The sequence below is a fragment of the Chinchilla lanigera genome, unplaced genomic scaffold, assembly GCF_000276665.1.
Source record: "Chinchilla lanigera isolate Chin_1 unplaced genomic scaffold, ChiLan1.0 scaffold00118, whole genome shotgun sequence".
NCBI lineage: Eukaryota > Metazoa > Chordata > Mammalia > Rodentia > Chinchillidae > Chinchilla > Chinchilla lanigera.
Window position 1 is genome coordinate 2,882,599 of NW_004955519.1, and position 17,928 is coordinate 2,900,526.

The 17,928-nt window shown below is 39.5% G+C and overlaps 1 protein-coding gene across 3 annotated transcripts in view; it reads left to right on the forward strand.

Moving 5' to 3' along the window:
* Asb11 (ankyrin repeat and SOCS box containing 11, E3 ubiquitin protein ligase) overlaps nt 1-13,524 on the forward strand; it is a 20,836-nt gene extending 7,312 nt beyond the window's left edge. For 2 of the 3 annotated variants that reach the window (XM_005409172.1, XM_005409173.1), the window contains exons 2-7: nt 547-626; nt 4,928-5,035; nt 7,535-7,685; nt 10,488-10,622; nt 12,178-12,369; nt 12,943-13,524. In XM_005409172.1, coding sequence (XP_005409229.1) covers nt 547-626; nt 4,928-5,035; nt 7,535-7,685; nt 10,488-10,622; nt 12,178-12,369; nt 12,943-13,067 — 791 coding nt within the window. In that variant the 3' untranslated portion in view covers nt 13,068-13,524. The remainder of the gene's footprint in view (nt 1-546; nt 627-4,927; nt 5,036-7,534; nt 7,686-10,487; nt 10,623-12,177; nt 12,370-12,942) is intronic. The other variant, XM_005409175.1, reaches the window with a different exon arrangement.
* Nucleotides 13,525-17,928: the final 4,404 nt, after the last annotated feature.

Consider the following 17,928-nt stretch of genomic DNA (forward strand, 5'->3'; position numbering starts at 1 on the left):
TTTTTTTTGGTTTTTCTCCGGTACCGGGAACCGAACTCACGACCTTGCGCTTGCCAGGCAGGTGCTTTTGCCGCTGAGCTAAATCCCCAGCCCCTACCTAGTGAATTTAGAAAGAAACATTTTCTCTGAATGCTTGGATTCTCCTTTCAAGTGCGTAGGCTGTTTAATCCTTTGGGTATGGATGGGGTCAAGAGAGGGGAAGAATGAAAATTGTAGATGCTCATTGAGCTGTTTTGTTCTTCATTTTGCCTTCTTTAGAGCTTTTGGAATCAAGTGATAGATACCGTTTGAACTAAATCTATTGCTTTGTTGAAACTGCTCACTTTCCCCAAAGACATCGACTGTGCCCCATTTTGCACAGTCCCCCAAACTAATGCAGTTTACACACAGTAACCTGTCACTGTGGCAGCAGCTGGCAGTAAAGCTTGATGCATGGTACCTGCTTCCCTCCTTTCCCCTAAATCTTCCCTCACAGTGGGTGGGCAGCATGCGCATGCTGCAGGAAAAGCCTTCAGACCTTGACTCTGAGCTTGATTTGTGTTTCAGACTGCTGGGCTGATCGATCCCCACTTCATGAAGCAGCGGCCCAGGGGCGTTTACTGGCCCTTAAAACTTTAATTTCACAAGTAAGTAAACTAAAGACTCCCTCCTTTGAGCTTATGCTGAAATCAAGCATCATTCTTTATCAGCTTTGGCTGTAGCAGAGATCTTGCCATATCTGGGACCCAGCACTACCATTCTAAGTATATATATCTTCATACACCTCACTGTTTGGTTGTCTTGCATCTTATTTCCGGAAGAACTCCCTCATATTTTGCCCAGGTCCCTCTTTTTCTCTTCGGGGCTTCCTTTACTTCATACTGTCATCCATCCCTTAGGCTCATACACTCAGGCTCGTCTGCTTAGCCGCTGACCAAATCAAAGGGAGATACATATTTAGGTAAAAAAGAAAAAGGATTTATTCCAAGCTACCTCCAAGGAGATGGAGGGGCCCATTTGCTTCAAATTACAATCTTGCTGTTTACTATAAAGGGTCTTTTATAGAGGAGCACAGAGAGACAATGCAGATTGCCACGCTGTCTTTATCACTTCCAGCCATCTGCAGCTCATCCTCCTCTGGCCTCTGTGGGCTGACCATCACTTCCTTTGGGCTAAAGAGAAATGGAAGTATTGCTATTTGCTCAGCAGGAAAATAATTTGGGAAAAAAACCCCACTAACTTTTACAAGTTTTATTTTGCAGTGCTGGTTACAATAGGAGAATTGTCTGTGAAGGGTAATGAAGTATACCTTCAAATGTATGCTGTACTAATTCACCTCATGTTCTCCCCATGTACATTGGTGACAACAATCCTGAAGTTGCATCTGTCAGCTCTTGCTGTGTAACAAAGTATAGAGGCTCAAAACAACAAACACATAGATTCTTGAAGTTTCTGTGGGTCAGGGAGCAGCTCCCAGCTTGCAAAGTATTAACCAGAGTTGTAGTCATCTCATGGCTCAACTGGGGGAGGATCTGCTTTCAAACTTACTTTTGTGCTTGTTGGCAATTCTTAATTCTTTGCCACATAGGATTCTCTACATGTTATAAGATGGCAGCTGGCTTTCCCCAGAGAAAGTGTTAAGAAGGAAGCCACAGTTTTTTTTTCTTTTAATAACCTAATCTCTGAAGTGTCATCCTGTCTCGTGTGCCATATTGTACTCACTACATGTGCGTCAATAAGTGCAGCACACACTCAAGGGGAAGATAATGCATAAATGAGACACTGTTAGGAACTGGGGATCAGTGGGCACTGTGTGTGAAGCTGCCTACTCCAAATGATACACTATTTTACAAGCAAGCATTAAAAGAAATTGACTAATGGGTAAATCTTACTCCTTAAGGAGGATTGATTAACCTCTCAGTTATTAATGGAACTATATTTTTAAGCTCCTTGAATAATGAGTAAGAGCCTTGAAAATACTTGTGAAAGCAAAAAAGTACTTCATTTGCTTGGTTTGTTTTGAAGTCTACATGTGTACAGAAGAGGTTAATCATTATATCCCTGTCTTGGTTATTTTTCTGTCATTGCTGGGACAAAATACCTGACGCACAAGATGAAGGAAGGAAAGGTTTATTTAGCTTACAGTTCATGGAGGTTTCAGTACATACTTGGCTGGTTCCAAGGCAGGGTGGCACATGGCAGAAGGCAACAGTTCATGGTGGTGGAACAGTGAAGCAAGAAGAGCAAAAGGGAGGAGTGGCAGAGGGGCAGCCTCTTTCTCTCCCTTACATATGAAAACTATCCGCCCCAGGGCGGGTGTGGCACTCACATCCATAATCCCAGCATTGGACTATGGATCAATCATAAACTCTAAAAGCCCACCCCATGACTGCACGAGGCTTTTGGGGGACATCCAGCCAAACCATAACAATCCCTTTTCCACCTATCAACTTTCAACTAACCATCCTTTAATCCCTTACCATTTTGAATTTAAACAGCTATTTTTTTTTTTTTTTTTTGGTAGCACTGGGGGTTGTACATAGGACCTTCATACTGAGCTGCATTGCCAGGACCTTTTTATTTTGAGACAGGGTCACACTAAGTCAATATTTGCCCAGGCTGGGCTTGAACTTGTGATACTCCTGCCTCTGCCTACCAGAGTGCTCTAATTGCAGGCATGCACCGTCATGCCCAGATTGCAATGCTGTTTTTGTGCATGTCTTTTTATTTCTTCGTTTTTGATTTCTCCTCTCTGAGTTGTGTTATTTCTTAGGAAAGTAAGCAGAGGTGAAAAGAAAACAATACTGTCAACAATAATAGGATTTGTACCTGATTTTATCACTTGCTTAGGTGTTTTTAAGGACTTTAATATCATCTTATTCAATTATTTTTGATATGTAATATTCACATAATTCAAAAAATGAAATAAAAAAACCAAAAAAATGAAATGATGTAAAAGAGGTGCACAGTGAAAAGTCTTGCATCAAACTCTTCCCTTTCAGCCTTCTACTTCAATGTTTTTATTAGTATTTTAAAAAAACTTTTTATCTTGGAATACTTTTCAAGAAGAATTGCAAAAATAGCACAGAGTACATTTCTCCCACCCTTTCATCCTCTAATGTTGATATGTTACCTACAGCCATAGTATGTTAGTAAAAAATAAGAAATTAGGACTGGTATGATATCATTCACTAAGCTGGCATGTCACTAGCCATTCTGCGCCTGTCCTTTTCCTGTTATGGGATCCGATCCCGGATCCCACGTGTATTTAGTGCTTTGAAATTCTCAGCTCCACTTGTAATCAAGCATGTTAACTTCAGTAGTATGATTACATGTATAGGAATGTTTTACAGAAAAGTTCAAATTTTTCTTGCTACATCTCCACTTTTTTATCTTTCATGCTAGCAAAAAAAAAAAAAAGCTACTTTTTAAAACTTGAGTTCACATTTAGATAATGTGAATGCAAGTAAAATATTAAACCATTGTGAGTAAGGATTAAAGTAAGAGTCAGGTACTCCTTGGTTACGCTGGCTGTCACCAATAGCTGGAGATCCTCAAGTTTTGAGCTTTGTGCTTCTCGGTCATGACATGTGCGATCAGCACAATTCACTCTGGATGGGCTTTCAGCCCGTCCAGCAGCAATTCCTGGGATGCTGAGATTTTTTTTTTTTTGTAGCACAATGCTGCCACCTTGTGGGTTAGCCAGTTTTAAAATCTTAGTTTCTTAAAGGGACATTATATATGGGTAAAGGAAAAGGAAAAACTTCTTTAACTGTATTAGATGTCCAATCTGAAAAATGTAACACAGCTCTAGAGGAATGACATCAGACTCAGGACATGAAAAAGAGCAGAATCCAGGAGGCATAGAGACGCCTGTGACGAGGGGACAGACAATAGAGGGAAATCCAGCTGCTGGCCACACAGGGATGCGGCTGCATTGTGGAGATCTTGCAGGCCGTGGTAAGTAGTAGGTTGCAGTCTGAGGTTCAGGGTTATGGCAGTAGGTTTGAGGAGCTTTTGTAGGTCAGTTACAAGTCAGAGAATCAAAAGCAGAAGCTGGCACAGAGGACAGACCAGGAACCCAATTCCTTTTGCAGAGAGAAAGTGGCAGTCACAGGGGAAATGGTAAGAGCCAAGTTGTTACAGTCAGGGTATGAAGTCAGAGCTGCGCAGCAGCTAGGCCGATATTGTCACCTGTCACATTAACCCCAGGAGGAGGAAGGTGGAGCACGGCAGCATGGGGAGAGGGAATGGCCGGATATGGTGGTGACACTCATACCTGGGTAAGGAGGTGAAGGTCAGGAGAATCCCTCTGGCCCCAGACCCAGAGAATTTAGAGACCTCCTCACTCAGGAGAGTTGTGACTGAAGCAGTGCTGCTTCCACCGAGCCCGTCATCTTTCTGCATCTTCTTCCATCTCCTTCCTGCTTCCCCTTTCTGTGAGTTCTTTCTGATCCAGAAATAGCCAGCTATCTACTGTGCCCCTGCCACACTTCCCGCCTTTGTTTATTCTGTTCCCTCCCAATGGCTTACTCTTTGTCTCCCAGCTTGAAAGCTTTAATGCTTCAAGCCTTAGCTAAATACTACCCCATTTGGGAAAGGTTTTCATATTCCTCCAGCCAGCTCAAGGACACCTATGCTACCAATGAAAATTTGAACACGCGTCCACTATAGGAATGTTCTTGCTCTCTTCCCAGTAGGCTCTTGGGGGAGAGACACTCATGTCACAAAATTTGAAGATTCAGGTCCTGCATCGCCTGCCCCAGAATACCGAATAAACTCTGACTGAATAAATGCATTTAGGGCTCCTGTGCTTTGTTTAGGTTTTCCTGGCCACGGCCTCTACTTTTTAGACCCACAGACTGAAAACTCGAGAAACCTATTGAATAATGTTACTTTCGTTGCTGTGGTCACTGCAGCATTCAACTCTCTTCTTTCCCAATTACAGGGTGTCAATGTGAACCTTGTCACAATTAATCGAGTCTCTTCTCTTCATGAGGCGTGCCTTGGAGGTCATGTGGCCTGCGCCAAAGTCTTACTAGAAAACGGTGCACATGTGAGTACCACCCTTACCCCTTGGTACTGTTTGCCCAGGCACACCTGCTAATGCCTAAAGGTGGGCATAGCTGGTCCCACCCATGTCCACATTCCGCTGTTCAAGTTACTCTTCTCTCTGCAGCTTAAACTCCTGTGTGTGAGCATTCAGATGTCATAATTCATGGAAGTCTTTCAAAATTGTGATGCTCACTTCAAAAAAATCTTTGCTGTAAGACATTATAAGAACACAGTTTAACACAACAATTAAAAAACCCTCAGGCCGGGCATGATGGCGCACACCTGTAGTCCCAGCACTCGGGAGGCTGAGGCAGGAGGATCATTGTGAGGTGGAGGCCAACCTGGGCTACAAAGTGAGCTCAAGGCCAGCCTGAACTGCATAGTGAGACTCTGTCTCAAAAAGACAATAAATAAATAAAAATAAAAAACCCTCTTAATTCAACCGTGAGCCAACCATTATTTTTATTGAACAAAGCTACCAAATTAAATGGATTTTTCATAAATGATGCATTGAAAAACCACACATTGAGCTTCATCCTATTTTTAGCTTATATCCTGACTTTTGCAGAGGAGCCATGCATAACACAAATATCGGAACAGGCTTAAAAAATCAAAACTTGTAAAAGTCTCAGTGACATCCATACTTCATTGCCAGATAATGTATTATTGTTAATGCCATTGTTTGATCTAGTCCTTGCGTGTTTTGTTTTACAAGCTGCAAGGTCTTTCGGTGGTTAATGGTGATGTTTTTTACATTCCATGTGGAAGTTAGGTTTGTACGTGGAGAACTGAATATAAAACTCTTCCTGTCACAAACTGATTTTTCCAATGCCATTGTGGTCGTGCATTTCCTCTAGGTGGAACTTCTCTAAGTTGCCACTTAGCTCCTGGGTAACAATGAGGGTGAGGTTGTATGAGGGCCATTTCCTCGCGAGCTAGATGATTGGAATCACGAGCAGATTGCTGGTGGGAAATGTTAAGCATTTCTCTCACGTCACAGAGGAGTTTTAGTGGAGGACAAAAAAGAATTAAGACAATAGTCCCTTGTGTTTGGCAGTTTTATAAGGGAAGAGCCAATAAATGCCATACAGTATTAGAGCATTTAACATTTAACTCAATATGAGGAAAAGAATCAGTGGGTCAGTGAGTAGAAAATCCCTCATAATCAGCAGTTCCATGGAAAACTTAAATTAAATGCATCTGAAAGTGGGACCTGCTTCTCATCTTGGGTTGCCAGTTTCAGAGACTGGGCAAAATATTCTCTCTCCCAAGGCTGGGAGTCAGGCTGTACCTACCATTTTTTCATTTAATTGATCACAAAAATCCTACTAACTTTACTTCCTATTTCTCAAGTCTATGCAATCCTTTGTCCTGCTCCCCTAATGATTTAAAGCACTTATTATTGTATCAAAATGATAATTTTTTGTGTTGTCTTCCCAAACAAAATTCAGACTATTGAAGAAGAGGCAATAGTCTTATTCATCTTTGGTTCCAAAACAGTAGCAGCTAGTAGGTGCTCAGTAAATGCTTGTTAACAAGAATGAAGATACAAAATTACAGGAAATCAAGTAAGAAGACTTCCCAGACTAAGGATGAGTATGTTATTTAGAGAAAACAAATCAAAACAGTTCCACCAAATGTTTTTTAGTAAACATAGAAATAAGCTAGAAATCCCTAGCATATAAACTTGTACACTTTTCTACCTGTCCTTGTCTATGTCTGCCAACTTAGCTGTTCATCTTTAACTTTCCATTTTTGTGTGGGTTACACTGGAAATATGGAGACAGATTATTTTTGTTTCTAAAGCAAAATAAGTTTGAATCCTGATTTTTACAATCACGTATTGTTAGTTGTTGAGGCAAAATGATCTGACATCAAACCATATTGTGGTATGACATTTCCATTGCATTGCAGTCTTCCCACCGGAATGCCTGGGTCCTGATGTCCTTCTCACTCTGTTGTTGATATTCAATGGTGTTTCCCGTCTTTCTGGTTCTCATGTGCCTCCTACATCCATAGAAGGTACTGAGGATGGCTGGAGGTACCATGATGATGCTAGTATATTCAGTTTATATTAATTATACAGACCAAAGAGGAAATTTGTGCCAAGAAAGACAGTAAAAATGTGGGGATCTTCCAAGGAAATTTTTTAACAAACCTGGGAACTTAAGCTAGCTGATTTCTCTAGTGCTGTTGGTTCGTGATGTGTTTGGTCATAACTGCAAAGAGAATGAGCTCCGTATTAACGGAAATAATTGTTGGTGCAAATGTTCATTCAGTGCTTACTGTGTGCCAGGCGATGTTCTAAGTGTTTAACACATAGTAACTTAATTGACCCATACAAAACCTCACGAGATTTCATAAAACTGGAAAGATGTGGAGTTCCCTCACTTACATATCAGCATGGGGAATTTCCCCAGGCACGTATATAGGCGTGCACACTTGAAAAGGGTGAGAAAGAAGTAGCAAATCCTCTGGATCTTTGTTTGGTCATTGTTAGGTCAATGGAGTGACAGTCCACGGAGCCACACCCCTCTTCAATGCTTGCTGCAGCGGTAGTGCTGCCTGTGTCAACCTGCTGCTGGAGTTTGGAGCGAAGGCCCAGCTCGAGGTGCACCTGGCTTCGCCCATCCATGAGGCAGTGAAAAGAGGTAAACGACCACTGCAGTGCCCACAAAATAGTGGTGGGCTCACTCCAGTTTGCATGAATCAGTGGCCTAGTGCTGGTCATCGAGGGTGGCCCCGGTCTTTCCACCATTAGAGTATGTGTAGTTTAGAAATCCCGCAGCAATAGCTTTAACTTGTTGAAATCTTCCCCAAACATCACTTTGACATGAAACGGCTCTTTTAATTTCCCAGGAATGTTTTTGTGTCGCAGATGTCCCCTTTTCTGAGGACAGTCTCTGAGCAGACCTTTCCTCACTGAGCCTCTTCGCTAGTGTTTTGGTAGCAGCTGATGCAGCCAAGACAGTAGCTGTGACCTCATGAACTGTACTGGGCTTATGTCTCTGGTCTTAGTAGAAAAGAACACTGCATCCTCTAAAGCCCATAAAATACAACCACAACCATAAAATAAATTATGAAAGTGCCTTGAAAGCCAAGGATGATACTACCTCTAATGGACTAGTTCATGTAACTGTCCATAAATAATGCACCATAGAGACTTCGCGGTCATAGTTATGGAAAAAAGTCCCACCGTTAAAAAGCATTCAGAGTCTTGAAGCTGACTTACACTCTTGTAAGTCACATTTAAAATGAAGAAAAATACTAATTTTAAAGAATTTTCGGGCCGGGGATATAGCTCAGCAGCATAAGTGCTGGCCTGGCAAACCTGAGGTCATGAGTTTGATTCCCAGTACTAAAAAAGAAAAAAATAATTTTAAAACTATATGCATAGACTCGACATGAAAAAGAAGATGCTATTGAAAGCCTAAGGCCATTGTCAAAGTCATCTCCAAAGAGCAACATTTCAATGACACCCACTAGTGAAGTTATTATCTTATATCAAGGTCAGGAATATGCTGGAGAAATTAGAATATTCTAGAATACTGACTTTCTTTGTTGTAATTGGGAATAAAAGTATTACGAAAGGCAATAGTGAAAGATCTGCCTTAGATTACTAACCATGTCAATTGGTAATTTTTCTCCCTGGTGGGTTGCTTTAAAAGATACGAACTACCCAGATCTCAATATATTTATGTCTTTTGTGTTCTAAATGTATTTAATAAATATTTATTGATTAATAAGCCATTAATCAATGGCTTAACAGATATAAGCCATTTCCCAAACATCAAGTAAGCCCTTTAAGTAGAGTAATGGAGTACTTTGGAACTATTAAAGTCTTTTTAAAATTTTAATGCTGATTTCAAGAAAAATGTTTGCATCTCTATCTAATTTAAAAATGGATAAATTTTGGGAATGGCTTCAATTTCTTGAGAAATTCTGCAGTTGCTTGACTGATTACATATGGAGTGTTTGTTAGCTGTGTGCCTCTGAAACATTTATACATATCATAAGCAGTTTATTCATCTCTAGATCATTTTTCTGTATTATAAAAGCATGTTAAACAGCAATACCCATAAAATTGAAGAACAATTAGCAATTCATTATTTTAGATGCTGTTATATTAGTTTTAGTCATTTAAGTTTTATATATCTATTTTAAGACTCCCTGAGACTCTTTACATTTAACTGAAACTAAGCTTAGTCTCTGATTTTGTCAAAGAAGAGACAGGAATTATTCACAAATGTTTACTAGATACCTTGTAATTGTTAGACACTTTTAGGTATTGATTAGATATTATTTCTGGCTTGTTATTGCTTTTTACCTATAATGGCAAACTGGATTTGTCTGAGTAAATATCTTGACATATCGATACTATGGTCTTGGTATATTTATGTATTTGAACAAGTAACTATATAAAGTTCTGGTTTGTACATTATAATCTACATTCATGCTTAATTCAGAATTTGTGATAAATCAGGCAGATATAGGATGAAGCTTTCTTTTATATCACCTAGAAATAAAAAATTGGTTAATTTAATTAGCTATGAAAAGACTTTTCAAAAGGAACCATTTAAATTTTCAAAGAAAAGCAATTCTTTACATGCTCCCATCAATACTTCAGGAACATTCTTTCCTGAACAAATCATTCATATGCTACAAAATAATCATATCTGTCTCCTCACTGGGCAAACTCTCCAAGGAGAATGCTTGCTTATATAGTTCCTGTTCTTCATTTAATTTGAAAGTGTGTTTACATATATTCTACACTTGATCACTTTTTTATTCATTCTCACAAGTATCTTCTAGGCTGAAGAAAATAAGGGTCCAAGTCATACAGCCAATCTCACATACACAGGTGAAAAAGACAATGAGAGTTTGTCACAGAGAGAGGATAGGGCTGGGCCTTGGCTTTGAGCACAGGCTTTTCAGAGCAATAATAGGAAGAAGAGTCATTTTCCCCTCTGTACCTTACGGCTCCCTTTGTGAAATGGTGGCTTCATTCCAGAGAGAGATTTCAGCTGTGATCCTTGGAGCCTTAAGGAGTCACCTCAGGGATTGCACAGAGAAATTTGGATGAAGAAAGCATGAGCATGCTCTTATTTTTAGTGTACTATTTAAGGAATTTCTATCTGTGATTTCAAAAAACAAAAGTATTTTTTCTAGTAAAGAGAGGTCTGAGATTTTCTAAAACCCATTCCAGATAAACAGTCATATAATTCTGTGAATATTCAGTGTGTCTCTTACTTGAGAGGGTGTCTTTTTTTTTGTTTTGTTTTGTTTGTCTTTTTGAGACACGGTCTCACTATGCGGTTCAGGCTGGCCTTGAACTCACTTATGTAGCCCAGGCTGGCCTTGAACTTGCAACTCCTGCCTCAGCCTCCCGTGTGCTAGGATTACAGGCGTGCGCCACCACGCCCGGCGAGTGAGGTTATCTTATGTCCCACCAGGTCACAGAGAGTGCATGGAGATTCTGCTAGCAAACAGCGTTAACATTGACCAGGAAGTGCCTCAGCTGGGAACTCCGCTGTATGTGGCCTGCGCACACCAGAGGGTAGACTGTGTGAAGAAACTTCTGGAACTAGGTAATTACCAGAAATCTGAGAAGAATCTGTTAAAAAAATTCTTTTTTTATGTCTTCCAAGATGAAGTTCTTAGGCTGGAAAAAATTCTGATGGCATTTGATGTCTGAATGCTAAAAGCAGAACTTCTCCGGAGAAATGAGTGTCTGTGTTTGTCAGTTCTGTTTGCTTTGATGTTGGCACGGTTTACCTGATACGGTTTCCTCTGGTCGTCTCAGGGTGGCTTCCAGCAACACCTGGCTTATTCCCTTCTTCATTCATTCACAGCAAGAAGGAGCACTGACTCTTTGAATCACAAACCCATCTCTGAATCAGTTGTGTCTGCCAAGGGAATGCAATACACTCACTGGCTTTGGCCTGTGTTACAGTTTAGTCTACAATTATTTGGCTTCCTTAGAAACATATGACCTGGAAATCACAGGTACGGTAGCTCCTGGAGGGAAACCTAGTTACGGTTACCAGGAAGATGCTGGACAGGAAAAAAACACAACAGGTATCTGCCAAGACTATTTTACATCAACCCTACTATATCACTTAGTTATTTTTTATCCTAAAAGGTGTATACAGAAACTGAGATTCCAGAGAAAAGTAAAATATTTTGGAACTATCACTTGGGTAAAGATTTAATATACTTAGCCACTGACATAAAGGTGGAGGTTGTATTAAGAACATTTAGTTGAGAATTTTTATTTCTAAGATGTTTTTATTGTTTCTTATTTCCAACATTTATTATTCCTTTCAGTGAATTAAAAGATCACTCCAAGCCTCAAGTTTTATATATAATTTAGCTTTATCTTTGCCACAAAACAGAATAACTCTCTGTAACAGGAGACTCCAATATTTTATTTTGTATGTCAGACATTTTGTATGGGAAAGCAAATCAACTATTTATTTATTTTTTTTAATTTTAAAGAGAAAAAAAGCAATAGCAAAATAACAATGAAGACAAAACAAGCCAATACAAAAACAATAAAAATGATGCAGGATTTCAAAACAAGATGATAGGAATTAACAATGGTTGCTAAATCACATATTGTTATCTTCAATGAAGTTGCTCAGATCACCAGATGTAAGAATGCAAGATTGATAAAACAATTAAAGACAATAACAAGTAATAAAAAACATTAGAAATGATACAGAGTTTCACTAAACAAGGTGGTAGGAATTCAACAATGGTTGTTATATTGCATATTGTTGTCTTCAAATTGGTTGTTCCGATTACCAGATATAAGCATGCAAAATTGGTCAAGAAAAGAAATTAATTGTTCCTTTCAATAAACCAATAGACATCAGCAATATACTTATCCCAGCTATCCATGTATGTACATATATATTTTTTCTTTTTTAAGTCGGCTATTTAAAACGACTATAAACATCTACATTTACTTTTCCCACCCAAATGTTTTGAAATGAGCTTAACAGACATCGCTGAGCTTGTAGACTTAAGTCACGTAATTTCAGAGGTTTGTCAAACATGTCATGTCGTTTGAGATGTCTTTGTATACACCAACTCTATTTTAGGCTCATTGTGCTTTACACTCACATCTGCTCTGTTAAGGAGCCAGTGTTGACAATGGACAATGGATGGACACCCCCCTCCACGCTGCGGCAAGACAGTCCAGTGCAGAAATCATCCACCTGCTAACCGACTATGGGGCTAACCTGAGACTCAGAAATGCACAGGGCAAAAGTGCACTTGATCTGGCAGCTCCCCAAAGCAGTGTGGAGCAGGCCCTCCTGCTCCGGGAAGGTAAGGAAGGGATGCACATGTTTACTGAGCTGAAATCCTTGCAAGAAGGGAAAGCCCCTCCGGATGTGAGGTGGGACCCCACCAGCACCACCTCATGTTCAGCTAGTGCTAGGAGTGCGAGGGAGATGTTGAGGGCCCATCTGCCTCAGTGACAGCATGAGTCAAGCCTCCTGCTGACTCCCTTTCTGCAACTACCCTTTTGTTTGGTGGCTCTGTGTGTGGATGGGCGTCCTGCATGTTCAGTACCGTACTTTCCTTCGCATTTTCTCCTCAGGCCAGCATATCACTTTCATTAGGAGGGGAAGGAAATGAATGAGGTGCCTTACTTGCCTCTGGGTAGCTTCATTCTTCGATGTCAGTAATACAAACACCATTAGAGGAGCAATTTAAAGAAAAATGTCCCCTCTAGAAGGACAAATCAGGATTCCCCTGCCTGTATTCAGTGTTTGCTAGTTCATTTTATAATTCCTATCAGATACAGTTTCTCTTCTGCTCTTAGAAAGTTTTACCCTCTTTCAGTTTGCTGATCTTCCCTTGCCACTCACCCACCATCAGTTTTATTCTCTCCTTCAGGCCCACCTGCTCTCTCCCAGCTCTGCCGCCTGTGTGTCCGGAAGTGCTTGGGTCGAGCATGTCATCAAGCTGTCCACAAACTCTGTCTGCCAGAGCCCCTGGAGAGATTCCTCCTGTACCAGTAGTCCCAGTTGTCCATGAAAAGATACTTGGAAAGAAGAAGATTGTTGTCTCTTGTACCCAGGGTTCTTAGTATAGACCCCCAACAACGGGACTCGTGGTATCTTCAAAAGAGCTTGGCAATTAGAGCAAAGCCCTGACAAACCAGAACGTTTGGGGAATGCAAACTCCTGGTTAGTTTAATGTTCTCATTCATCAAGAGACAAGCAGAAACCTTTTAGTTTTTAGCTTTTGTTGTTAGTAAACTTAGAAAAACTGTGAGGTAGAGTGAAAATAGTAGGCTATTTTCTGATCCTCTAATTCAGCATTCTGAATATTGTATAGGCATATGTAAATTAACGTAGGTAAGATTATAATGAATGTTAAGTATTGCAAGATGTGTTCTTCATTTAGTTCCTCTCTTTTAGCCTATTTCTTCTTTCTTTTGTTCCTTCATTCAATAAATCTTTGCTGCAATTTTGATTTCTTCGTCATTTTTTTAATACATAAAAAGCTTAAATACTTTTAGAACATCACCGTTAACTGGGGCTTCCAATTACTGGTGTCTTCGTTAGGATAAAAAACAAAAGAAACAGAGGTATGAGTGAACCCAACAGGACAGGTTTATCTCAGAACAAACCCGAGAGGAGCCACTCTGGCACTGGAGACCAGACCAGGAACTCTTGTTCAGACTCTAAGATACTTAGAGTCATGAGCATATAAAGGGGGCAGGGCTGTGGAAGGGAAAAGTCACAGTGGGACCTTTGGTGGGGAGAGTTCAGTACTAAGGAGTTGTGGCTATCCACCCGAGACCAGGCTTGAGGATGTACAAGGAAGTGGGTGCTGTTGGTCAAGAGCAGGGCTGAACAATGATTGGGAACTATAGGGCGTAGCTGTGCTTACTGCGCTGTATGGACCCATGATGATACATCTGCAGCAGATGTAAAAGCATAGCAGGGGTAGGGATAAAAGTGTCTGCTTAGACCAGGATGGCAGTGGTTGGGTTCCTTCAGTCTAGGTTGATATAAAGATTATGGATGAGACCAGCTCACCCTGAGGCTGAGTTCTATGACTTATGACTTCTGGTGTTCAATGCTCTTCTCCAAAGTAGAGCAGTCCTAGGACTGATTAACATCCAGTGCACCCAACTCCCTGGACTCACAGGTACCGTCTGATGCATGTTGCAACCCAAGCACTGGTTTATTTTCAAAGTCAAACCCTCAGGGCTTTTGAAACAATGAGGTGTGGGTGCCAGCCACCACGGTGGGTTCACTGCTAGGTCAGTATTTTTTCATGTAGATAGACCCAAAGCAAGCACAACGACACAGAAACAATTTTCTTCTTTCTCTTCCTTTTCCCATCTCCCTCCTTTCTGCCATTCTATCACCTTCTTCCTCTCCTTTGTCTGAGCTCAAAACATAGGCACTTGACAGACTGTTTATTGTACTACTGTCTTGGAGTCAGTGACTATAGTAATACCTATTAGCTTCTAAAATGTAAATTTTCTCTCAGATAATCATAAGATTCACTCTAAATTTTTAAAAAATTTATCGAGGCCTTTGGTTTCCAACTGGGGACAAGGTTACCCTCCACTCCCAACATCTAGCAGTGTCTGGAGATGTTTTTGATTGTAACAACTGAGGCAAAGTGGGTACACACATATCAGTATGTAGTGGGTAGAGGCCAGAGATATAGCTAATCACTCTAGGACGTATGGAAAGTCCACCACAAAGAATTATCAGCTCCAAAATATCAACGTTGCTGAGGTTGCGAAGCACTGCTCCAATCCTGTGCTAACCGACCACATGTAGCCACTGAACACTGGAATTGTGGTTAGGCTGAATTAAGACATGTTATATGTATGAATACACACAACAGTCTTTGAAGATTCAGTACAAAAGAAAGTGAAGCATCTTATTAATAGTTTTTGGTGTCAGTATATTGGGTTAAGAAAAATATATTAATAAAATTAATCTCACATCTTTTTTATCTTTTTAGTGTGAACACTATAAAATTTTAAATCACGCATTTGGCTTACATTATATGCTATTACCACTGCTTTATACTGTTGTCTGATATTTACAACTATGTATATCTCTAATAATCTTAATTAGTTAACTACATGGGAAAAAATTTAAAGTCAACCAGGCGTAGTGGCACATGCCTATAATCTCAGATACTTGGGAGGCTGAGGCAGGTGGATGGTAAATTCAAGGCCAGACTGAGCAACTTATTGAGGTCTTGTCTGAAAATAAAAACATAAGAAGGGTTGGGAATGTAGTGGTGGAGTACTCCTGGCTTTGACTCCCAGTAGCAAAAACAGAAATTTTAAATTTTCATCTTTCTTCACACTCCCAAAGCAAAACTTGATCTTTTTGGGAAAATGTTTAACAATTCAAATAAAAATACTAGAAGAAGATGTACATGAATATACATGTAAGTGGAAGCACTTTCTAAACATAGTATGAAAAGCAGAAACTTTAAAGGGAAATATTGATAACTTAGAATATATTAAGAAGTATGTTGCAAAAAATGTCCCATGTAAAAAGAAAGAAGAACCCAATTGTTGGAAAACTGTATGTGAGATTTATGGCAGATTAAAGGATATAATACTGTGACTAGGTGACTAGGACAAAGTAGACCCCTACTCCCTACCTTTAGCATTTTTCCCTTTCCCAGTGGAGACTGAGAAGCAATTGCTTGGTGAACAAAGATGTGAATACTCAATTTTTACTTATATGAGTTATTGCTAAGAAAATATTAAAATTGTCCAGACCTTCAGTAAAATCAGAAACATACATAATACCTTGTGGATTTTTAGGAGATATTAAAGAAAAAGTCTAGATTATTTATGTGGATTTAGATGTTATAGTGTATGCACTGCATTACATGGTATAATATTAAATATGCAACCTTAACCTGTTTCCAGTGGGATGGTACCATTTCTTCTATAATACTTGGGTTTAACAAGAAAAACTCCTAAAGAATTTTCACAAATCTTAAGAAAGGTGGTTTTCACAAATTCTAGGGAAGTTACAGGATATTCCAAAATCCAAGAAATGAAATAGAATTCAATGTGACCCAAATGTTAAAGGGCACAGTTCTCTTACTGATACCGACATTTCAACATATAAAAGGGTTGCTGACAAATGAATATAAACAACACAGTTTCACAAATAAAAATGTTATCAAGGGGACAAATGGGAGATATACCAAAGGTGACACTCACCCATACAAAAATGATAAAGATGAGGAAATGGTAAAGAGAAAGGATGGCTTTGAAACAGAATGGGGAGCCATTTGAGTCATTGTTAGCAGCAAAAAGATCAAAGAGGAAAGGGTGAGTCGCTTCCTATCAGAGAAAATTAAGGAGTCGGTGGCTTCTCTCTTCAAAGTGTTTCCATAAGTACATTTTTTGTGTCAACTGGAATCTTGCTGAGTGTCTGAGCTCCGTGTTAAGCCCTAGGAACACTCTAGGATGCTGAAATTGCCTGACTCCAAGGGACTGAAGGTTCTGCCGTTCCGTTGCTCTCTGGATCTGCAGACAGTGGATGCTAGAAGTCACCTGAATGCACCCCTCAACTCTAGTAGGTTTTCGTGTGTGTGTGTGTGTGTGTGTGTGTGTGTGTGTGTGTGTGTGCGCGTGCGCACTCCCCCAGATCCTGAACTGGATCCTGAGAGACCAGAACCAGATTCCTGAATCTTGAGTGATGTTGATATCTTGTGATTTTTAAATAAAGGACACAAAGTTATCTTTCAATTTCCTTCAAGTCCTATATTCTACTAAGCTACATTTAGACCATAGGCTTTTAATGAGATTATTTTGCCTAAAGTTTCTTAACCACTAATATAGATTATTTACTTTTTCACATTGTAATATGTTTTACTTCCAAGGTAGTGTAATTTTCAACAATTTCACATAATTTGAAATGTTTTAGAATTCATATTTGATGTGCTCAGAAGATTCATATTTCAATCTGTCAATTCATTCAACACATTTTTACCTATCATCTACTACGTGCTGGAATAGTGTGGAAGACAGACAGGGGGAGGTCCTGTCTGAAAATAACTTGCCCTTGAACAGATTCACGTTAGTGGGGCAATAGGGAATAAATGACACATAAATACCAGGTCAGCAAGTGATAAGAACAAATCTTATTGCAATGGTTTTCTGAATTTCAAACTTTTTGATGCTGTCCTTTTAAGGAGCCATATCATGTTCTTTAACTATTTCCATATTGTTGGATATTTATTTTTAATTTTTTCTACTGTAAATAACACTGACATAAACTTTGTGTTTTGTAAATCTTTAAAATGCTTGAAGGATTTCTTAGGAAATTTCTAGAAGTGAGATTAACATATTTAAAAACCATTTAAAGAAGCATTTTAAAATAATTTAATGTATGTGCACAGTAAGTAATTTTCAGTAAAAAAAAATCCTTTTCAAGATCAAATAAATACCTAATATTACCTATATATATATATAGTGTCTAACTCTGTCTGTCTCTCTCTCTTACCTGTCTCTATATATAAAGATAGGAGATGTGATAAAAATATACAGTGAATATTTGAATTTACAATTTTTATTAAAGTAAAAGGCACATAGCTACTAATCCCCCTCAACAAACTTCCCCTCACTTCAAACACACTTATCTCATCATTTTTGCCACTTTCTGAAGCAGTTCTAAAAGTCCTCTTTTGTGTCTTTTTCTTGGTACTGGGAATCAAACTCAGGACGTTGCACTCGCCAGGCAGGTGCTGTGTACCTGAGCTATATCCCCAGCCCCTTCTTTTGCGTCTTTATAAAATGTGATAAAAGTACAGTGAATTCTACTGCTGACTGCTATCCAGTGGAAAAGAAGGCTTGCAGTCACATTACAGTGTGTC